The sequence below is a fragment of the Carlito syrichta genome, unplaced genomic scaffold (genome assembly GCF_000164805.1).
Source record: "Carlito syrichta isolate Samal-C Ts95f unplaced genomic scaffold, Tarsius_syrichta-2.0.1 Scaffold309858, whole genome shotgun sequence".
NCBI lineage: Eukaryota > Metazoa > Chordata > Mammalia > Primates > Tarsiidae > Carlito > Carlito syrichta.
Window position 1 is genome coordinate 636,585 of NW_007253954.1, and position 24,642 is coordinate 661,226.

Here is a 24,642-nt window from a genome sequence, read left to right on the forward strand (position 1 = left end):
CTTGGTACTATCTAACAACAGTCTTGCACCTAAAGACTAAGTGGTTCCGACTACTAAGCTAATAAGATACAAGACATATAATTAAGTTCACAAATTATAATGCTTTTCTTTTTGGCATTAATTTAAAAAACAAAAAACAAAAAAACTTGAAAATACACACCCAAGAGAGAAAAGTGGCTACTTACACCAGCACCAATCTAAAAAGTAGTTTTTTTTTCCTTCAACAATGGCACATGGAATTACCTGCACACAGTTTTCAGGGAAAGAAATCAAAAGTGGAAATGGCAAAGGAGGCCTACCAGGATGGCCTTTATCAAAGAGAAAGATGATTAAAAAGGGCAAGAGGGACATGCTACATGAACTTGCTCCTTTATGTGACTCTCCCTCTGCTTGTCTATTCCTTAAACTGTAAGACAGCCATTTTCAAAATACAGTTCCAAAACTGAGCCAGACCAAATTTCCCCTGCTATAAATAGAAAAGAATATACATAGAGGCACTTTAGTTAAGGAACAGACAAAACCATCACCATATCCCACCCTCCACCCCCACCTCCAAGCCCTTCGGAGCCAAGTCTCCATCTGCAGCCCTAACATGGTCTATCTGCAGACCTTGGGTGGAGGAGGGCAACCTCTGCTTTGTACTTGTGACTGTTTTATTTGCTAGGGCAATTTACTTCCATAGAATGTGTAGAAAGTCACTAAATTTGCAATGAGGAAAAAATGTAAAACCACAGCTCTTGACAACTCTGAGAGCACTATTTCACAGCTTTCACATAGCACAGATACCTCGTCATCTGCACTAAGCATTATAGTTTATACAAATTACATTTAAATAGTATGATTCCTGTACAGCGCACGTATTGGTACTCTACTCATCCCTTCATATTCCCATTAGAACATAAGCTCCTTGGGGGTAGGGACTCTGTTTTACCATTGCAGCCCTATTATGCCTGGTACGTCATAGGTGTTTAATAAATATTTGTTAATTGACTGAGAAACTCAATTTAGTGAGTTAATAATGTTCTAGTGCAATAGGACAAACTACTCTCCACAGGAAACCCAACCACAACAGGATTGATGGAAAGGAAAGAAAATGCTAGCCCCCCATACAAATAAATAAAACAAAGAAAACAAAAAGAGAAAGTAACAGTCCTCTTTATATATCATATAATTTAAGGATATTAAGAGTTGGTAGGTTAATGGTAAGCATCTATATTTTATTTCTAATGTTCATTGTTTTTATTCATTTCTCCCTGAGAGCTTTATTTTTTTGGACTGAAATTTTACAGGTAGCTTTACTGACACACAGTTTTAATATGACAACATATAAACAGCAAACCACTTCAAATATACTTAGAGATAAACAGATCTGGGCATCTATGCTGATGTTGACAAGTTTGTGCATTATCTAAGTGTCCTTTAGTCCAGATCTATATTTACAGAAGACGCAGCTTGTCCTACAAAACAGAAAATACAACAAAAAGGCACCCCATTAAAAAAATTTTTTAATAATCTTTATCCCTTCAGAGAATTCTTCTTTAAGTCTTGGGTGATTTATATGTCTATATTGTTAGAACAACAAGCACATTCTGGCAATCTTGTTCTTTAACAAGAGCATGGATTGCATTTAGATATAGTGTTCTTTCCAAAAGCAATTTGAAGAAATCATCAAGAGCACTTGGCAGAGAACTCGATGAAATTAGGAAAAAAAAAAAAAGTCCAAGTTTCAAATACACAAAAAACTGACTGACATTCTACATAATGCCAATTGTGTGCAAGATATTCTTGATAAACATTTACAGACTGTGTCCCCACACCAATGTCAGAGATTTTAAACTGGTTCTAACAATTACTGATGCGATGCACCAGTATCGAATTGTCAACTATCAAAAAACAACTTGTTTTTTTACTGTTTTTTGAGTCAAAGTCTCACTGTGTTGCCTAGGCTGAAGTGCAGTGACAGAATGACAGCTTACTGCAGCCTCCAGCTCCTGGACTCAAGTGATCTTTCAGGCTCAATCTTCCAAGTAGCTGGGACTACATGTGCATGCCACTATGCCCAGCTAATATTTTATTTTTTGTGGAGAGGAGGTCTCACTATGTTACCCAGATGGGTTTTGAGCTCCTGGGCTCAAGCAATCCTCCCGCCTCAGCCTCCCAAAGTGCTGGGATTACAGGCATGAGCCACTATGCCCAGGCAAAAAAATAAAGAAATTAAATTTATATTTTTCCCAACTCCAGTTCCACCAATGAAAATAATTTCAAGGTATACCAAGTTTGGAAACCACAAAATATCTTGCAAGCTTTCTTTTCTTTTTTTTTTACTCTAGGGAATGTCTCTGTCATCTCTTTCAGGAGATAGTATTGTGCTTCTGAATAGTCGTGGTGTTCAGGGAAAGAAAATGACCACACTCAATGTGAATGCATACATGAAGGGTTTCTGAGCACATACATTAGCATAAATTTTTTAACCATACATATAGGTCTCCAGACAACACTCAGACTTCTATATACACTTTTTAATATATATACACACACATACATTTACATACATACACATTCACTCACAGATGAAGGAAGAAATTGCCACTGTTTGGATTGCAAGGCAGTATAATGAACGTTCTAGTCACTTCAAAGGGCTGCTAATGAGCTTTCTAAAAAAAAATGAATTCATGAAAAATTAGAAATTAAGTTTTGTGACTGGTCTCTCTCGGCTACTGTCCGTCATCTGGTTGGTGATGCGCTTGCGATTTCGTTTCAATTTAGAAAGGTCTTTGTCAAATACTTCTCCTGAGCGTAAAGCTGAAACGAGGTCATCAAACTCTCCGCTTTCTTCACTATTCTCTTTTGCTTTTCTCATTTTACGTTCCCGTTCCCGTTGTTCTTTGAGCTGCAAATAGAAAAATAACCTCTTAGATTCTTAGAGAAGGGTCAAAATATTACATTTTGTTTTTGTTGAAGATGAATTCTGTGAAATACACTAACGTTTCAGTCATACCACACTATGCTCATCTACAGCTGCTAATCCTATGGAATGTCACAAGAAAGGGGCACTGGACATAAGGTATCCACTGTGGAAGCTATGAACAATGCAAAAAAAATTACCACTCCCTTGCGGTTAGACCCTCAGCACCTAGGTGCTGGGTACACCTCATGGTATTCTAGTTAAAATGAGAGCAATTGAGGCAATGTGTGTTTCCATAATGGAAAAAGAAAGTTATCACTATTAAACAGACCTAAATGTTGGTTTCATTACAGTATAGAGAATAAAGCAAATGGGAATTAGGCACTTTCCTTACTTTGAAGTCTTAGCCTGTATCTACTGTGGATGCCTGGACCCTGTCACACACGAGTCACTGTTATTAAAAGTTAAACAATATATATAGTCGTAGAAAATTTAGAATATTTAGATAAAAGAAAAGGAAAACAAAAAATCTTTAACTCTACTACCAAGAGATAACCATTGTGAAATTTTGGGGAGTTTATCCCACCACTAATATTTGCTATATGTGTTAACAATTATTTTAAAAAACAAACGAGACAAAATCACTTCATCATTAAATCTTCTTTGAAGAGACGTCTTTTAAGAATTTCATGACTATTACATTCTGTAGCTATTCCATCATCTAGAACCAATGCCCTATTGGTAAACATCTAGGTTGTTTCCAGTTTGGGACTATTATAAAGAATGCTGCCCGTGCAAACTTATGATAATTTCTTTAAAATACTTTCTAAGAAATGGAATTCCAGATTAAAGGATGTGGATATACTTTTTGAGGCTTTGAGTATATACTATCAAATTGCCCAAGATAAACTTGATGCCTATTTGAATTCCCACAGCATTCTAGAGAGTACACTGAAGCCCATGCCAGTAGGTAGAAGCGCTATCTAAAAACTCCTTGGTTGGGATGCAGCCATACAACTTCCAGGAGTGGAACTGGCCAATTAACCATCCTTTTACCTGAGCTTCCATGCGAGCTCGACGCTCTTCTTCCTCCTTCTTCCTTCTCATATTTTCATTCTCTTGTTTAGCTTCTGACACAGCTTGAAGAAACTGGTCAAAAATGCCAAAGAACTCATCTGGCTGTATTTTGCCAGCCTCTTCTCCAAAGTGCTTCACTGCTTTAGTAAACTGGGGGAAAAAAACAAACAAAAAAAACCCCAAGATTTTTAAAAAGCCCAGCGTTCCAAGAGAATTCTATGATCAAATATAAATATCTTTAGAAGGACTAAAGTTCAAATTGAGCTAAATGTAACTTTTTTTAAAAAAATGAGATGGGTTCTGCTATGTTGCTCAGGTAGCAGTACAGTGGCTATTCACAGGTGCAATCATAGCTTACTACAGCCTTGAGCTCACACGATCCTCTTGCCTCAGCCTCCTGAGTAGTTGGGACTACAGGAACATGCCACTGCACCCGGCTGAGTCAAATATAACTTGATGGATTTTAGTGAGCCTATATTTATCTCCAGCTGCTGAACATGTCTATTAATCATTTCTAAAGTAAAAACTTCTCCACTTTTGAAACCGTTTATTTCTCTCCACCTCATTTGAACTTACCATCTATGATGACCTCTTGTAACATTTTATTAACTAGTAGTAAAAACAAGAAATGAAAATATCGTAGGGCAAAGCACCCAAGACATAAAACTAATAGCTAACTCAGCAGGGGTAAGAAAACTTGTACTTTTAACTTTCCTTTGAAGTAGTTTAATATCATTTATTGGTGCCATATGGTTAATATAGAAAGCAAATGGGAGGCAGTGCATCTTAGCTGCTTTTCCTAACCATAAATAATGCTGGTATTGTGGGGTTATTTTTTTGGACCTCAATTAGAAAATGGCAACTGGTATGGAATCTTTAATGCAACCCAAAATGTATGACTGAAAATACAATCTTATTTCAAGCCCTTTGTTTTAGAATCCTTGCCAATGCCTTTAAAAAAAAAGAGACAGGGGTTCACAATGTTATGTTGTCTTGGTTAGATACAAGCTCCTGGGCTCAAGCAATCCTCCTTCCTCAGCCTCCTGAGTAGCTGGGATTACAGGCAGGTGCCACTGTACCCTAATGCCAATCTTTTTAAATTGCCAAAATGCAAATACTAAGAAAGAATTTTTAAAAATTAAATAAAAATATATGTGTATAATAACAATAGTATACCCAGTCTCTTTTTTAGTTTTAACTGTCTGTTTTTAGTTCTTCCAGGGGTTATCTTCATAGCTGGAGATAGTATGCTTTCAACAGTCTTAGAATTATTATTATTTTTGAGTTAGAGTCTCACTGTAATCCCGTGCTTTGGGAGGCCGAGGTGAGTGAATTGCCTGAGCCTGGGGTTCGAGACCTGCCTGGGCAGCAAGACCTCATCTCTACAATAAATCAAAAAATCAACCAGGCGTGGTAGCGCACGCCTGTAGTTCCAGCTACTTGGAAGGCTGAGGCAGAAGGATCACTGGAGCCCAGCAGGTTGAGGCTGCGGTGGCCGGGAGTGGCCACTGCACTCCAGTCAGGGCGACAGAGTGAGATCCCAGCTCAAAAAAAAAAAAAACAAAAAACTTATTTTCATTTTCTTAATATTTATGCTGTTTATGCAGCCCCTGCAAGCCAAGAGTTTCCAGTTGATTTTATTTTCCTTGCATTATTTGCCTTAACTATATTGTTAAGTTCTCCTGATACTTCAGTAATACCATCTCCCTTAAAGAAAATATTTTCAATATTTATTCTGAAATAAGGCAATTTTTGACTGGTATATATGCACTTACAGATGACATTTCATCATTAATATTTCATATTTTTAAATTTATAATAAAATGTTCTTTTTATCATTTCTCTCTTCACTGAGGAGTTGTTCTCATGTTTGAGTTATTTGGAATATTCTATTAGATAACAAGGCTCTTTGGGGAAAAGCATGACATTCTTCACATGCCACATAGAGTTCTAGCTTGCTCCATGGTTTTACAAGCAAATTTCTAAAAGTTCTGATAGGAACTAGCAGTACAGTCTACAACTGAGTTTCTAAAACATTCAAGTTCATGTGTTTCAAGCCATCCCAAATGATCTTTTTATTTAGGAATTCTAGTGATGTATATTTTAGTATTAGAAATCTAAAGAAAACTAGACCCAGATTAAAGTTCCCACACTAAAAGAAAAAAAAAGTAAGCTTTGTCTCTTTGTATGTTTAAGTAGTTTAAATTTTAAAAAATCAACTATTCAGCTAATTTTTAAAAAAATTTTTAATTTTAAAGATATGGGGTACAATTCAGAGTTAAGTATTCAAATGTTCATTATGCAGGTACCCTTATTGATGAGGTATGTACCACCCCAACCCCAGCAGAATTTCACTACTGCCAATCTTCATCCCCCACCCCCAGCAATTTCCCACTACTGACAACCCTTTTCTATATAGTATTATGATAATTGTCCAAGGTCCACTTATGAGTGAGAACATGTGATACTCAGTTCTTTGTTTCTGTGATAGATCACTCAGTATTACAGACTCTAAGTCCATCCAAGTTGCTGTCATTTGAGTCCCTTGATGAACTAGGTGATACATTGCTCAGTTGGGTTAGCAGGGTGGGGGAAGTCTCTTTCTCTACAAAGCACATACTCCAAAGAGGTGAGGCATACATAACACATAAATGGATGGAGGCCTTCACTGTGAAGGTTTGAATGATGGTTGCTGACAACAGTTGACTGATTTCCATCGTGGGATATCAGAGGTTAGACTTCTAACAGCAGGCATTTAAAAAAATCTACTGCAATTTATTTAATAAGGTCGAGAGGAAGCTTAACATTGAGATTAGCTAACGTATGTTAATATAGTCTACTTCTGAACTTTAGCTGGGGTGGATGGACACTTACATAAACAATCATCCATTCCTATACCTGAACAGGTGACCACAGAAAAATGACATCCATTTACTCAAATTTCAATAAACAGACTCAAGTAAAAGCAAGAGTACTGTGGCAACTGAGATATGGGTGGGGTAGAAGAATTAATGGGGTGGGCTAGGGGTTTAATATCACTTATAAATAATGAGAAGTGGGGAGAAAATGAGAGAATGTGTTTGTATTATATAGGCATGTGTATGCATTTAGGAAAAGACAGAAAGAAGGGGTCTGGGAGCAGGAGTTAAAAGATCTTGGTTATTAGCCACCAAAAACTTTTCTTCTATGGGAAAATAAAATTTTGAAATAGCAAAAATCATTAAAAAAAAGTCTTACAAAAAAAACCACTTCTTGCAGTGAGACTGTGAATTAAAATGCATTTTCTCTAACAAGTTCTGCTAAAGATTCAAACAGGTGTTATCCTGTCCTCCTTGGGCTCTATTTCAGATGAACACATTATATAGAGGAATTTCGACACACAGCCTTCAACACCCCTAATTGCACATCTTATCTGGCCCTTGGTTTTAATCATCTACGCTTTTCTGGGTCCCAGAGATAACTGCTTCAATCCAATATTAACCAAGAGAAAACTGTCAAAGCATCTGCTGGTTTTATACCATGCAGAGCCTTCAAGGTCTTGCTAAGCTAAAGGCAACAGAGTTAGACGAAAACAGTGTGTTTCAATTAATTACAATCTTGGAAATGAAAATACACCTATGTTATATTGAACAATGGAATGTGGAAAATAATTATCTACTACTTTATTTCCTGTGCCATGATGTTTAAATCCCATTCCTGCTGTTTCCCATACAGTATAGTATCTGAAAGTACCAAATTAAAACCCAGCTCTGTCAAACAACGCTCAGTATACAAAGGGGGAAATTTACCAGGTCCTTAGCTTCTGCTAGAAGATCTTCAACGTCAGAGAAGCTGAAGCTGGCTACTGTGATGAACTGGCTGACAACGGACACAAACTTATCTCCCGGCTGTGGGGGCTGAGACTTCTGATATTCCAGTTCCTTCAACACAGGGGATGAATAATGTCAACACAATCTTCAAATACAGACACACCTTGTCTTGTACGCCCTGTGCCTGATGTTTATTATATCAGAATGGCAGACACATCAAAACTTGCTCTAATACACTTTGTGGTACTCCAGTTCTGCTTGCCCCTCCTCCCACCATGCCAAAGCCATGTTCATGTAGGCAAGCATATTTGCACACAGAAATTTAACCAACCATCTGAGTACTTGTTCAGTGTGATTTCCATTCTGGCTTTAGGAAGTACACAGATTTGCATTTAGACAAAATTAATAGAAGTTACACAAATAATGGATACAAACTGGATTCAAGGGGTTGGTGAGTGAAAACAAGAGGCTTTGTCCATATTTTATGCTCAGAATTCTGGTGCCTTGATTTTCTTCTTTCCCTCTCTGCCAAATCTATTTACTTCCTAAAATGTGGGATCTGGGTCAGTAGAATTCTGACTGTAGCATCTGGCATCGTAATTGTCACCACTTTTTCCTTCTTGTCCATACTATTTGGTTTTTGTCAACAGGCAAAAGAAGGTAGAAGAATCAGTCTCTTCTAATTACCCATATTCCCCATTACCATAGTGATGAACACACTGACAATTCAAATCAAATTTCAGTAATCAATTTCAACCATTGCCAGATGAACATTCTTACTTAATGCCCATGACACCTTTATGAGTGAGGCATCATTATTCCCATTGTACAGACACATATGTATATTAAGGTTTAGGGGATTAAATTATTTACCTAGGGTACCAAGATCAGTGATAGGCCCAGAATTGGAACTCAGGTCTGCCTGACTCCAGAGGCTGGGTAATAACTAGGTTGTGTGAACCAGCTGACTTAAAACAGGATGGCCCTTATTTTCTTCTGCATCTGGTTTGGCAGAAATATTAACAAGCAGAGGTCACAAGCCATGAAATCTGACTGAGTTCTATCACCAAGTGGTTCTTATCCATGGCAAGTTGCTCTGGGCCTCAGCTTCTTCATTTTTAAAAGAAGGGCAATATCCACATCACCATGAGACTCAAATGAAATGTCAGAAGCGAAAATGCTTATCAGTTATGGAGCTGGCTCTGTCTGGAAGAAACTGCCATGATTCTAGTACTTTGGCCTGGAAAGTGAGTGAGTGTAGGTGGGGATGGGAAGGACATTTTAAAGTGTCTTATGAGTGGATAATTTCACAAGAATTCTGTCTCTGATACCTTCAAACAATATAGTCAATTTGTACAAAGTACAATTAGGACACCTGAATATGTGGACAGGCCCAGCTCTGCCTCCTACTGTTTTCTGTTACATCTTGACAATTTAAGTACCAGGGTTCCTATGAAGAGTGTGATGCAAAGTATATGACTCAGAGATGAAGTGATTTCAGCAAAACTATCCTTTAATAAACCAACAACACAAAACTCCCCTGGGACTTCCCAGGCCTAGCTCTAAACTGGCTCAGATACAGGGGTCAGGCTTTAGGGCCATCACAATGATCATGGACCCACTGGGGCTGGGGCACAAAGAGTTCACTCAGTTCATGTCTCTCTTTTTTTAAACTGCCCTCTCCCCCATCCAAAAAAACAAAAAACAAAAAGGAGGGGGGAGAAGTCTCACATGCTCCTTAATTTATTAAAAACAAACAGAAAAAAATTAGACACTGTGACCTTAATTTAATTTTTATTAGAGGTATGCTTTAAATGAATTCAGTTACCTTCTGTGGCATAGTTTTGTGATTAAAACAAGAAAGAAAGGAGAATCCTCATGGTATTACTGCTAAATGATCTGAAAGACACTGACAAGAGACACCTTTGCAAGCTGTCTGTGGCTCAGTCTCCTTCACTAAGCGCGAACCCAACGTGCATCTGCTCACCTGAGTGAAGTGGCCAGGGATGCCACTCTGCCAGCGGGTTCTCATCCCTGCCCCCATCTACCTGGCAGCTGCATGGCACTGTGCCAACATGGTTCTGATTCATCCCCACTGACTACTCCTCTGCCTCTGGCAGCCTGACCCTCTTTCCTTCCTCTGAAGCCTGGATCCAGGCTGTCTCTATGCCTAGGACAGCCTCCCTCCTATGTACCTAAGTTTACCCTGTCCTCCTTCTAAGCCATAGCTCACAATTTTTCTTTTCCAAGAGAAAAGCTTCCTCCAGTACAGTCAATTGTTTCACATGCCTCTAGACCACCCTCCTGCACTCCCTTCTTGGAGGCATCTCTGCAACCACTGTGCTCATCTGGATATGGCCAGGTTGAGAGAACTGGCTGCTCTTGACCATGGCTGCACCTGGGGGACAAGGATTCTGGATCATCCTGACCCCTTAGCTGCACACCCAAGGGTCTGGTCAGTAAATACGTCCCAAAGGACCAATTCAAAGACAACAGAGATGTTCTATTGCTCTACTGACAGTGAGCATCATACATTAGCAGAACATGGAAGCTGAGAGGGTTCTTGAAGGTCATCTAGCCCAGCCCATTCATCTTAATGAGTCCTGCCTCACAGGTAAATGGTGGCACGCTTAGGTCCAGTTTCCAGCTACTGCTGCAGTGACCCACCCACAACTCCTGCTGTTTTTGCTTCTTGGTGGTGGCTGTTCTTTTAATCAATAAATGTTTAGCCTGGGCATACTGCATGTCAAGGCAACTAGCAGCTCATCTGCTGGGAATCACCAGTATCCGAGATAGTGAAGAGACTAGGAATTAGAACAGGAAACAAATACTCACCGTCTCTACTGCTTTCAAGCCACTTCTCAAAGTACTTATTTCTTTGTCCAGCTCAGTCATGCTGTTATAAACAGAAACATTTTAGTAATTGACATGTGACTTACATGCATTAAATATAAGATTGGTTTAAGTATTTTATGCTTGAAAATACATATTAGTTTATTTTAACTGCTTAAAATTCCCTTCCATGTTAAGATCTCACAGAAAGACAACATTTTAAACTCATGGAATTTTGGTATAAAATTATGTTTCTTGTTTTCCACAGGCAGCAGGTATATTTTATAGGTTAAAAATAACAGGATAGAAATATCTCCCGCCCTCCCCCAATTTACTTTCTAAATAAACTATATTTTCCAATCTTTAAAAAAAAGAAAAGAAATATCTCCCATCGGTACAAAAATATTTTTTGTTTCAATCTCACAAAAATCTCACTTCAGCAAATTACTCTATGTAGAAATAAATCCCTTGCCATACTCGGCTCCCTTTGAAAAGTAAAAGAAGCTGGTTTATCCACAATCACATCACATTGTGCTGCTCCTCATAATGACTGTACCACTTTTCACCAAGGCTCTGGGAACGTGAATATTACAAGATAATGGCATGTGTTTTAGTCAACAATGACTGTTCTTAAAACTGTATTAATTAGTTTTCACTTTTTTTTTCTTAAATAGAGAAAGATTCTTGGGTTTCTCCCATACCCAATGCTTTCTATTTCATGGCTTCTAAACATTAGAAAATGAAACTTAATTTTCATGGATAATTCACAACATATAAAGAAATTCACCAATACTTCATTTACTTCAACATTTTATTTTCATGCCTTAAATAGCATAATCTATCAGATTCCACAGAGGGAAGCAGTTAGCCTGCTCAGTATACTTTTCAAATTCGCTACAAAAAGATGCAGTTTATGTTTGTTTTTGGTTTTTTTTTGTTGTTAAAGGCAAAAGTGGGAAGGAAGAATAGCAAGAAAATTTGTTCCCCAGTCTCTGAAATGTGGTGTGAAGTTTGTAGTAAAAGTTTGGCAACTTTCCATTTTATTTTTAGTTTCACTATTTGCATAAAGACTGCTTCCCATTAAAGGGTTGCCTTGGTTTCTGGGAATGTGTACATATGTGACAATTATTAGCAAAGCCTTTACATTAGGCCTTCTATTTGCTTAACCGTGTATCTTAACTAAGGGTGCGCCTACCTGTATTTAAAAGAACTGCCTTTTAAAAGTATGAAAGTTAAAAATTGCAGGCAGTAGTACTCCAATACAGCTAGAACAAATATATATTCAAAACCTTGTAATACATTTGAATGGCTTGGACTCAAGTCAAACTTTATTTCAGAGAATGTTCAGGGAAAACCAAACAGATGGACCCACTTCATGCAATGCTAACGAACCATCTCAATGACTAATGTACAGTCAGAGTAATTTTAAAAATGGAAACAATTCACTGCGAGTACTCACTTTACTTTTGCAGCTTGAGGAATATCCTGCAATTCTTCATTTAGGTTGAGAACACTGGGGTACTTGTTTTCCACAATAGTGATGAGATAGTGCAAAAGGGTAATGTTTCTACAATTGAAGATAGGAAGAGTATTAGACATAGTTAGTATCTGCATATGATTTGTAAGCTCAAATGGTAGAACCCACAATAATGCTATATTTCTGCATTAACTGTAATTTTGGAGGTTCCTGGCTGGGCATGGTGGCTCACACTTGTAATCCCAGCACTTTGAGAGGCTGAATCAGGAGAATCTGCTTGAGGCCAGGAGTTTGAGACCAGACTAGGCACATACAGAGACTCCATCTCTACAAAAAATACAAAAATGAGCTGGCACATGCCTGTAGTTCTGCCTACTTAGGAGGCTGGGGAGGAAGGATCACTTGAGTCCAGGAGACTGAGGCTACAGTGAGCTATGATCAGTCACTATATTCCAGCCTGATGACAGTGCAAGACTCTGTCTCAAAGAAAGAAAGAAAAAAATTGGAGGTTCCTGTAAGGAAAGAGGTCCCCAAGAGAAAGGGATTATGGGAGCGCCTTCATAGAATCTGCATACATATATGTCCAAAAGAAGCATATATTTTTTAAAAGGGGTAAGGACTGCATTTTTGGCCTATAAAGAGTATCCTTGAAAATCCGGGCAAAGTGACTCTGGACAACTGCCCACAGGGACAAGCTCAGGTTTACCTTTGAGGCAGATCCACCCTCCAATGGGTGTGCCCTGCAGGTTCCTAACAAGTAAGACTGGGTGGGGTGGGGAGTGAGGGATGTTTAATCCACTGAAGAGAGCAGTTATTTCAAGTTTAATACACAGAATGGCAAACTCACTGATGACAATTATTGATTATTTTTATTTAAGGCTTCATTCAAAGAGTCAGTCAGAGTTAGAAAGCTCCCTCTTTCAGGGCTGAAACAGGCAGTGGGCCACAACTGGCATCATGTGCTATACTTGCAGCCATGAATCCACATCCTAATTTAGCAACATTCAGCTCTGAAGTGCGTGCCCTTTAGTCGGCACAACAGTTGGCGAAGCCAACCCCTTCTCCTGTCACCACAGGGCTGAACTCTGACCTGGACTGAAAAGATGGGCGTCTGATAACAGTATCTATGAAGCAAAGTTGTATTCCTCTGGTCCCATTTTCACAGAGTCCACTGCACATTGTAATCACCTGGACTGCAGATGCCTGGGTCAACCCCAGAGATTCATTTAATTGGAAGGAGTTGGAGACAGGTGTGGGCGTTTTTAAAGAACTTCCTGGTGATACTGACAGGTAGCCAGGATCAAGAATTATTAATTTACTGAAGTGATCATATCAGGAGTATACAAATGCATTTATTTTGGAACATTTCCATAATTTAGGCAGTTTACTCATTCAAGATGTTAAATCACAATACTCTCACCCACCTGTAACCAAAATGAATCAGAGTTGCCAAACAATTTTCTTTTCCATCACAATGGAAACCATTTCTTGTTCTCCTTGTGGTTTACAGAGACAATGCAATCCTACTTCTGAGTAATTTGGCTCATACATATCTTTTTAAAGATTTCCTTTATTTTTCTTGCCCTCAATAATTAGAAAACAATTGCCCAACAAAGCAAAACAGTGGCCAATACTTTTGGCCACATATTTTCCAGATGTGCAGCTGTATCCTTCCATTTCAATTTTGCTGTTCGCAGAACCTACCTGTCTGTCTATATGCCTCTCAACCAAGGGGCACGGGGTGGGGAGGGAAGGAGCAAAATGCCAGCCACCATCCTAAGAAAGAGTGTTGCTATATATATTTTTACAAAGAGAAATGCTTTGTCATTTTGAGACATTTCAATTAATTTATTGAATGATATGTGTGCCTTTCTCACTGTAAAAAGGCTTAAAACCTGGCCAGATATTCCCCCATTTATTTACTATGCAAATAACACTTCATTTGACTAAATACAAATTCTTGAAGAATGAACAACTAAACAGCCACACATCTGATATTCCCTGGTTGTTACTCCTGTTGACTGTCCCACCACCTATGCATCTGACTGGATTATACCGAAAAGCACTAATAAGTGACTAATTGCAGGCAAGGCACACTGCTCAGCACAGAAGATGCTACATTTGAGTACCAAATATTAAAGGTGGAAAAAAAGGAATCAGAAATAGTTTTAATTTATTCTTTTGAAAAGGGCCTGTACTTTATATAAATTCGTAGAAACTTCAACAAATAAGCAGATGGTAAGTGCTGGGGGGTAGGCGATTCACTTTTGGTGTGCATGTGCAGTCAAAGAGGTTCCTCTCCTTAAAAAGGTGACTGCTCTTTAGATGCAAGTAAGTGAGCCTCCAAATGAGATCCATCTGTTGGCAGTAGAGCTGTGGATGGACCAAAGGTGCAGGAGTCAAATACCTATGAGGCCAAACGCCTTGCTTGCTGTAACCTCAGGCAAGCTGAATGAGCCACTTGACCTTGCCTTAGTTTCTTATCTGACAACAGGTGACAACAGCATTTGGCTGTGTACTTCACAGGCTGTTGTGACAATCAAATGTGAAAATGCTCTGAAAAGGATTAAGTGCTTATGTTGAAAATAAGGTGGCAGGGCTATCACATAACAGCTGCTCTTCATTAATCTCTCTCTACATGATGCAAAAACAACAAATTAACACATCGCTTATTTCTTCTAGGCTAAATTCAGGGTTGCCAGAACACTATGCTTCATGAACCCTATAGAAAATATATGGTAGAAAGTCTCATTAGTTAGGAATAATTAGGGTGAACAGCCCATCTTTTTTTTCAAAAGAATTTGAGTACAGAGCTTATTTTAGATACAATTGTGCAAGTTGCTTTGAAGTCAGTGAGAACCTCACAGAAACAAAGCTCTCAGAGAAACCAGAGTTAATACGCCTAATGACCCTACCTGTTAATGACACAAGGGTTGTTTCACATCTCTGTGTCTCTAATGAGAAGCTGTTCACCTAAAATGCAGTGCTATACACTTTCTAGGAAAGCATTTTAATGAGTCTTGGGATGAAGAGCTGAATACCAATAGCCAAAATGCATTTACAGATTGTAATTTTTTAATACAAAAAAATTAGCTGCTAGCTCCAATATATAAAGGAAAATATAACCTAAAAGCCCAACAAGTTTCGCATTCTAGCAGTACTATCAGTTTTCCTCTTTCCTATAGAACATAGTTCTCTATGGAGGAGCAGTGACGGGGAGGAGTCATGAGGAGACTTCCAAAGGACTGATAATGTTCTATTTCTTAAGCTGGGTGCTGGTTATACAGCTGTGTTTAATTTGTAAAAATTCATCAAGTCCTACATTTATGATTACTGACCTCTCTTGAGAATATTATAAGAAATTTTTTAAAAAAGGTTTGCAAAAGGCAGGACTAAAAGAAAAAAACAACCACAAACCCCCCCCCCCCAAAAATCCCAAAAACGAAAAACCAAAAAAATACTTGGAATAGATGATGTCCTTGTGAACCAAAACCAGATTAAGGATAATGGGTCCAACAGGAACATACCTGTGGTTATGGAAGAGGACAGAGAACAGTCACTGTCAGAGAAGGGAGAGAGTTTTGAGAAACACCAGTGTTATGAAGGGCAAGGGGGACCAGTGGGGCACAGACCTAAGCCCTGATCCTCCAGATGTTGGAAGATCCCATACTCCATACTTACTTGTCAATGCTGGATTTTGTGTCAGCAATCTTGTTGAGACTAGATATCTTGAATCCATAGGCATTCCCTCTTTGACCTTTATTCATATAATTTCCAAATGCCAAAACTACCTCTAGCAACTGTTTGAGGGCACTACTCTTGAACACCTCTTCTGAGCCAGAACGAATTGCTGCAAAACAAAACACATAAAAACACAGCTATTATAATCAAGACTTTTCAGAGATACCCATCCTAAATCCATACACCTAATAACAGATAAAGAAGATGTAAGATTGAGTTATTAGACTACCAGGGAGCACAGAGAAAGCCAGCTACAGTTGTTAATGACAACACAGACAGCTACAAAATCCTGTTCTTTCTCAGTCTTTTCCTTGGCTGACTCATCAGTCTTACACAGAGGAATACGTAGAATAGCAATTCCATTTCCAGCATTTCTTTACAAACATCTACTTGCCTGGTGTGAGTCAGATCAACAGGATTACTGATCAATTCCACTGACAGAAGTCTGGTCATATTTGTTACATGCTACAGCTTGCAGGTGTCCTAAGAGGGATCAGAGCTTGAGCACACTCCTGATTCCAGCCTACACTCTGGGGCTGTGCTCCTCAGGGGCCCTGCCCACATGTCAAACATGTAAAAACATGTAAACAGCCTCAAATCTTCCCTTTGAAAAGTCTACTAAGGCCCTGTTATAGAAAAGCTAATTATAGATTTAATGTCAATAGTGGTCAAACTAATTACTCACCAACAACTGTGTAGTCAGAAGCCCAACCCTGCAGGAGCCCAGAGGTGTGCTGTGAGCTCCAGAGTCCAGGCCAGGCCCAGGCACCTTGCTGACCTTAAGTAATTATCCATCGGAACGCCAAAAGATGTCAAGCAAAAGAATCACCAAAGGGATCCTGTTTACTAAATGCACTTGGACTGTACTTAAAAAAGGGCACTAATGATGAACATCATTTCCAACCTAGGCAGCTTGACTTTACCTTCCACTTTGGGTTTCACTTCTGCCACACGCTCTGCAAACTTCTTTTTGAAGTACAGTGATTGCAACCTTTGCTGATAATGATTAATTCTGTAAAAGCAAGCATGGGCTAATTAATGTTCATTTAATATGTCTAGGTTCACTTAATGGACATGGAGGTGGAGGTACCCCAGAGGGCCTCCCTGATGACACACACACACACCAGTTCTTTATACAGATAGGAGTGCAGGACACAAGGCCAGCTTGGCCTGAAGAGCCCATTTCGGTGTGATCTCCAGGAGGTATTTGGGCGACTGCAATAGAATCCTTAGCTCCAATGGAATCAAGCAACCACTAAAAGAAAGTGGGAGCTGGCTGCTGTGGACTAAAGTCCCGTCCCCTCCTTCAGGATCCCTGGAGCTTTTCTGAACATAAATGATATAAAAAGGAATAAAAAGTAAAGCCCTCTCCATCCTACTGCAAACAAAGGACAGTTTCCTATACTTCTCCCAAGTTTCTTAACTTTCCATATTTACTTTCCAAAGTAAAAACATCTTCAGCATCTACTTTCTACATCAACCTCCTCCTCTCTCCCATCTCCCAGCATTTCAGGACCACTGGGTCTTCTCTAATGCATAATTTGCTAGGCCTGGGATGGCAAGCAGACTCAGCTCACATGCCAGACTCAATCAAGAAGCCAAGGCTGCTTCAGGGCTTTCTGGAGGAGGGTTCAGAAAGCTTGCCAAGGTTCTGTGGGAAAAGCGCCATGATCGATTAATGATGTCTGCATGTGTCATGACTTGACACATGCAGACACATGCAGACACATCCAGGCCCTGGCTGATCAGTCATGTGGGCTCGAGGTTGAAACTGTCAGAATCTGTCCAATTTCTTTTTTTCTATTTTACAACAACCTTGAGATCATACACAACTAGAAGTGTGAAACACTATCCTTGGAAATAAAAATGGTGAGGAGAATAACACTGACTGGAACCAAGAAAAGTTATGGCTTGATTAGGCCAAAGAGAAACAGAGATAGAAATAATTGTAACAAAACCCCGACACCCTTGCTTTCCCATAGGCAATAACTCACATAAGCAGAACAATCAAATTCTACACAACTAAAACATGAGATTTTAGAACTAAAAAGCCTTCACGTTAAATCGGGTTAATTGGTCCACACAATTTAACATGAATTGAAAATTTAAGTCATGAAACTTAAAAAAAGGAAAGGGTGTCTTTACATTTTAAGCATCTTCAGACTTACCGGCTCATCTCAAAAAGGAACCTATCAGCTTTGGCCATCCGATCCAGCTCATGTTTATGTTCTTCCAACAGGTCAATGTCACTTTTTTCAGGAACAAATTTCAAGAGCTAAAAAGTACACAAAAATATTAAAACTGAGGTTTATCAATGAAATCCTTGCAATAATTTTTTGCTCTTTCAGTTAATTTGTCCCAAGGTGAAATTTAAACTTTGTTTATCAGCTCTGTTCACAGATTAAGATATAACAGAAATGATTCCATGTTTCCATTTTTACTTTACAGAAGTTAGACTAGCATAAGATTTATTCCTGGCACCTGTTTTCTACTGCCTCTCAAATCAAATTGATGGACATTCTCCACCAGGAACTCTCTTTGTATGCACAATTAGCAGGACCTTAGAGATTCAATCCTCTCATTAGAAGATGACGTAACTGAGGTCCAGTGAGATTAAGCCACTCACCCATAATTATTAAATTATTAATTATTAAATTAAATTAAATGAGTTATCATAGAACCTAGGTCTCTTGACTCTGGCTCTATGTTTTTTCCTAATTACATCATGCTGGAATGAATAATTTCATTTTTATTTTCCATCCAATTGTCTATCTTTCTGGCTTATCTAATTCCATCTACTTTTTTGCTCCATGTAGAGTTGGATGAGAGGAACACAGAGGGATTTGATGTTTTTGATTCCATATTTTATGTTGGAGAAATAAATGAGCATGGAATGCAGAATAAATAGCAACAAAAAAACAGAGCACTTCTGTACATGCTGATTTCAAGGCACACATGTGTATAAGTGTATGTACAGGCCTGTGTACATATGTTGTTTTCTAGCTCAAATGCCCTTGAAATTTAAAAAAAAATTACATTGACCCTCTGACTTTGAGATTCTCTCTGGAACCTGACGCTGGAATTAAATGGTCCATTTAGTAGGTTTTTTGTTTTTGTTTTTTTGAGTTGGAGTCTCACTCTGTTTCCCAGGCTGGAGTGCAGTGGTATGCTCATGGCCACTGCAGCCTTGACCTACTGGGCTCAGGCAATCCTTCTGCCTCAGCCTCCCAATAAGCTGGAACTAAAGGCATGTGCCACCATGTCCGGCTAATTTTTTTGATTTATTGTAGAGATGAGGGCTCACCAAGTTGTCCAGGCTGGTCTCAAACTCGTGGGCTCAGGCAATCCTCTCACCTTGGCCTCCCAAAGTGCTGGGATTATAGGCGTAAGACACCGTACCAGGTCTCATTTAGTAGGTTTTCAAATGTCTGTTGAATTTAACTGACAGACCATAGAAAAGGCAGCTAGTTTGGGTATCACCAGCAGAGAAAGAGAACTGGAATTATAGGGAAGGCAGCATGAGGAATTGTAGGGAAATGGTGAGGTTGGAAATATGTTCCAGGCAGAGAGCATATTGTGTGCCGGGGTCTGAAACGGGCAGTACAGCGTTAATGCAGGTGACGACAGTAAGAGAGAGCAAGGAAGGCAAGGCAGGACCAGGAGTAACTAGTCCTTATTACAAGTTTAGTCTTTATTTTGGGGAGACTAAGACACACCTTAAATATTTTGTGTAGGGGAGTGTGTTTGCTTTTTTTTTTTTTAAAAAAAGAAATCACTATGCTGACAGAATGGAGAATGAATTAGAAGACATGAAAAATGTTAGGGGGTCTTGATTAGACAGTTCGTGCAGTAATTCAGGTAACAGATGATAGTGGCCTGGACTGGATAGTGATAGTGAACAGATTCTAGAGCTGTTTGAGACATACAAATGAAACTGGCCTGGCCTGTTGATGGATGCATTGTGGTGGGAGGAAGAGATAAGGCTGAGGCCTGGGCTCTGACTCAGGCAGCAACCACACAAGGAATATAACAGAGAACCCAGGAAGAGAAGGCAGGAGTTGGGGTGGGGAGGTGAAGATGAGTTTAGTATCTGAAAGACTCCCAAGAACACCAAGTAGTGATTTCTAGGGTCTGAAGCCCTAGGGAGATCTGCTTAGGAAGAAGCCTTAGGAAGACAACGCATGGTATTGGTTAACAAGTAGGTGACTGAAGCCATGGATATGAGTGAGACAAGGAGGAGGAGGAACCATAAGAGAAAACTAGCAGAGCTGGAGAGAACCAGCAACCAAGGGATGAGGACAAGAATCAAGGGACAAGGCCTTGGGGCATCACAGGGCCAAGGGCAAGAAGCGTTTCAGCACATAGCAGGTGACCATGAGTGCTACATACCACCAAGATACCAAGGAAGATGAAGACTGAGAAATGTCCCCTGCTCTGGCAACAAGGAAAGTGTGAGTGCCTCAGTGAGAATAGTTCTAGGGAGGAGAGGATGACAGAGTGAAGATGGACTGTAGAAGAGTGGACAGGAGGTGAGTGTGGATAGCTGTCAAGAACTGAGGCTATGTCATAGAGAGAGAGGACAGGAGCTAAATGGAGATGTGGTCTTGAGAGGGGCATATGTGTAGGGGCATGTGGGTGTGTATGTGTGGAGGGGTTGTGTGTGGATGTGTGTGGTGGGTATGTGTATGGGTGTGTGTGTACATAGGGATGTGTGTGTATGGGAATGTGGGGGGTGTGTGTGTGGGGGGGTGTGTGGGGGAGGGGGTGCATGCGTTAAAGGCAGAGAATTAAACTAAGAGCCAAGAGGGTGAGGCTGCAGATCTAGAGGAGTGGGGCCCTGACCAGCAGAGGCAGGGAACACTTCTCTTTCCTAATGGGATGGAAGATGGGGAAAGAGGGAAGTAGATGCCAAAAAGTTCATAGGTTTGGTAGCCTGACAATTTCTAGGCATTTCCCGTGTTCAATGGTGATGCTGGACAGGATGTGTACCTTCTTGTTCTTCCTCTAGGTAGGGTGGGAAAGTAGGAGGGAAACGAGGAGAAAAGAGTGGAAAAAAGGTTTGGGTCCTCTTCCCCCACAACTCAGTTTGAATTTTTACTATTGGGCACGGAAACTTGGTTCTAGTCTCAGGCAGGGATCCTTTGACCAACTTGCAGTCCCTGCTCTGCCTCAACTGGTTTTGCTGAGCCCACTGGCCCCTGTTCAGGACAACACAGTCACTGTGTCTCTTTTGTCACCTACAAGAGCACAGTAAGAGGCATATGGTAAAAGCTCAGCCCCCTCAAAGAAGAGTTGAGTAACGACTGTGTGTGGATGGTTTTAAGAGAGGATGAAGAGTTAGACAAACGCTGGAAAGTAAGAGAAAGCTATGTGTTCTGAGAAAAAGCAGTATATGGATCTCATCTGAGATCTGAGCTCAGGAACTACAAGCAGCAGGAAAAGATGGAACGATTGTGGCCTAAAGGTAAATCCCAAACAGGAGTAAGGAGATGCTGGTGTCAACACTTGGGTGGGGAGAGTGTTGTATAGAGGAAAAGGCAACAGTGAATGAACAGCAAAAGAAGGAGGGAAACCAAGAGCATGGGAGATGATCAGAGAGCAAGACACATACAGAATTAGGAGAGGCCAGGTCAAAAATATCCGACTTGGCCAGATTCTGCTTCAGTAGACTGGTTTTCTTTTTTGTATTTATTTGAAGTACATTCTAGTTGCACTGTAAGTCATTTTGGCAAGATTCTGAAATCCTTCCCTCAAGGAGGAATTTTGCTGGATGCAATTTCACAGTAAACAGATCTTGTGGAATTTTAAACATATGACCTTGTCGACAGGGGCTGAGGCAGGACTAAAGTGGCTTCATACAAAGTTCTTCACTGTGGGTTAGCAACGCTGGATGCAGGTGACTTGAGTGCACGGTGACTTGGGAGGGGTGGAGGAGCTGGGCTCACTCTTCCAGGACAAGACTCCATTTTGACAGGTACACAGGAGGGAGGGAAGGGTGTGTAGAGGAGTTGGAAAATGCTCTAAAAATTAATTTCAGGTTTGAGGGATACTTTTAAACCATTCATACCTACAGCATCCTAAGAAACTTGAGAACACAGTTGATAGCTATTTTGATAATTAAATCAAGTCTTTAAAGGACAGCATGAAGTTTTTCCACTGTCCAGTGTGAGGGTTTTTATCTAGGACAATTCTGGCTGTTTAGGGGGTGGCACTACATCACTCCTCCCTGCTTTGTGTCTGAGATCTTTGAGGACATCAGTGAGACCCATTGAGAAGGCACTCCACCCAGAACAGCCTCACCACCCAGGTCAGGGTTAGCAGTGCAGAATATCCTTTCTTTCTGCTCTTGGATCCATGCACACCTATAGATGAGACCACAAGTTCAGCCTGGAATCACGGTTGTTTGTGCCCAGTTGACCTTAAGTGGACTTGGCTCTAACAAACATGGACTTCTTGATCAAAATCACTCAAAATATGATTTCATCCCAGGGACAATGAGACAGAAAGATGGAATAACCTTAGAAAATTTTGAGACCACCAACACAAAGCACAGATCAAGGGGCAGGGGGCAGAGACAGGTGATAATCCCTGGAACATGTGTTAGTTCAATAACATTGTTATCTGGGGGACAACTGAACAAAGCTGTTGAACAACACATGACATAATCAAAGTGGCTAAACATGCTATGGAAATACTGCATGAAGAGAGACCAGGTCATCACATTAGACTGAATGCTTGGCTGTGGGTAATAAAACTACATCCAAATATCATGAACAAAGATGTGCACTGCGTGTGTATAAATTCCATACCTGCTAGTCATGGCATTCAAACTGACTGCAATTATGACACAATAGGGTATCATACAATGTACAGAGACAAGACTCAGCCCCAAGAAATATACTCCCTACCTTATGACACACATGTGTATTTGGATACAGATGGCGGCGCTGGGGGTTTAACAGTGGCTTTTGAAGTTGTGAGACTGGTGAGACGAGACCAAAACTCAAATTGTATTTAGGATTTAATAATGAGTAAGTTTATATAGTGCACTTTGTGATTTTGCAGTCCTAGTGAGACTCTCGATGTTCCTGTGAAACAGACTTTCTCCTAAAGCTAGTAGGTTTATATGATTTACTAAGGCATAATGCTGCTTGAGGGACAAAATCTGGCATTGTGGATTCCAGGCATTGACAAACTTGTGACCTTCCTTCTCACCCATCATTAAGGGGAAAAATGAGAGAAGATTATAAAGTTACCTAATAGAGCCACACTGAAGCTTAGTTCAACCTCCTCTATTCAGATATGAGGAAATTATTATCAACAACCGATGTTCTCAATATCCCAATCCCTGTTGAAATTTGGTTGTCACTTGTACTCTGAGATGTGTCTGGCAGCTCACCTGTTCCAACATGTCCTTGGGCAGATCTTCCTGTTCATCCATGGTTAGAATTGCCCGTTTGATTTCATCATTGGATAATTTCAACCTGGAGAAAGAATATTTTATTTTGTTGTTAACAATATTGGCTTGAGTATTAAAATTTAACACAATATTATTCATTCTGCTCCAGCAGCTGATTTCCAAATACTTTTTTCCCTCAAAATCTCTCAGTGAAAGCTTATTTCCTGACAATATTGCACCTAAAAATAGGATTTTGAAACTGCTTCAACATTCTTTCAGGGCTTTGTAATGCTCTGCTGATGCAGAGAACAAAGCTGCTATGTTCTATTTAATTTTCTTAAGCAAGGGATTGGAGGATTAGAAATAGAGAAAACACCCATACACAATTGTTTTCTTTTACATACAGTATCCATTAACTGTAGGTGAGAAAAAACTAAATTCCTGACCTGTTTATATGTCAGCAGTGTTTAAAGTTTGCTGTTAGGTAAAAAATTGATTTTGAGAAGATTAGAAACTACATATTATTAAAAAGTTGTATAACACTTAATATGCAAAATAAAATGAATAAGAACTTCATAGTTAAGGGGTTTTCACATATACCTATTACTTCATTTGATTCTCAAAATAACTGTAATGATCATTTATTTTTTAGTAAATGGAAAAACTAAGGCTCACAATAGCCAAGTGATTTGTCCAAGGTCAAATATGGAAATGAAAATAACCACAAACCCAAGCCTCTTGATTGCTAATCTCAAACTCTTTTAAGAAATATTGTTTATCTAGTTACTACCTCATAGAGAAGATTGTAAGCAAAAACATAAGTCTGTTTTCTGTTTTCCTGTCTACCATTAACTTAAATGATTTACTAATTTAATTTAAAAATGTGTGTCTTGATTAGGTCAGAATTATGTGTTGACTGTGAAACATGAGTCACGAAATTAAAGCACACCTATAAAAATGTGTTTTTATTAGGTACAGCAAGTGTTAACCAGGGAAAAAAATCTTAATCACATTATTAGCTGTGACAACAGAATCATTCTTTGCTCTACTTGTAAGCATTAGAACTAGACTTATTTTAAAAATCTTACTTCCCACCAGGCGCGGCGACTCACGCCTATAATCCCAGCACTTTGGGAGGCTGAGGTGAGAGGACTGCCTGAGCCCGCAGGTTCGGGACCAGCCTGGGCAACTTGGCGAGACTTCATCTCTACAATAAATCAAAAAATTAGCTGGGCATGGCGGTGTATGCCTGTAGTTCCAGCTACTTGGAAGGTTGAGGTGGAAGGATTGCCTGAGCCCATCAGGTTGAGGCTGTGGTGGCCGGGAGCATGCCACTGCCCTCCAGCTGGGTGGCAGAGTGAGACTGCAACTCAAAAAAAAAAAAAAATCTTACTTGATCTAT

General features: G+C 39.6%; 1 protein-coding gene across 3 annotated transcripts in view; it reads right to left on the reverse strand.

Moving 5' to 3' along the window:
- Window positions 1–2,305: 2,305 nt before the first annotated feature.
- DAAM1 (dishevelled associated activator of morphogenesis 1) overlaps window positions 2,306–24,642 on the reverse strand; it is a 181,390-nt gene continuing 159,053 nt past the window's right edge. For all 3 annotated transcript variants that reach the window (XM_008068063.1, XM_008068062.1, XM_021717559.1), the window contains 9 exons: window positions 23,241–23,325; window positions 18,010–18,116; window positions 16,765–16,853; window positions 15,782–15,950; window positions 12,083–12,190; window positions 10,627–10,687; window positions 7,771–7,902; window positions 3,962–4,132; window positions 2,306–2,890 (listed from right to left, as the gene is read on the reverse strand). In XM_008068063.1, the coding sequence (XP_008066254.1) occupies window positions 2,681–2,890; window positions 3,962–4,132; window positions 7,771–7,902; window positions 10,627–10,687; window positions 12,083–12,190; window positions 15,782–15,950; window positions 16,765–16,853; window positions 18,010–18,116; window positions 23,241–23,325 (1,132 nt within the window). In that variant the 3' untranslated portion in view covers window positions 2,306–2,680. The remainder of the gene's footprint in view (window positions 2,891–3,961; window positions 4,133–7,770; window positions 7,903–10,626; window positions 10,688–12,082; window positions 12,191–15,781; window positions 15,951–16,764; window positions 16,854–18,009; window positions 18,117–23,240; window positions 23,326–24,642) is intronic.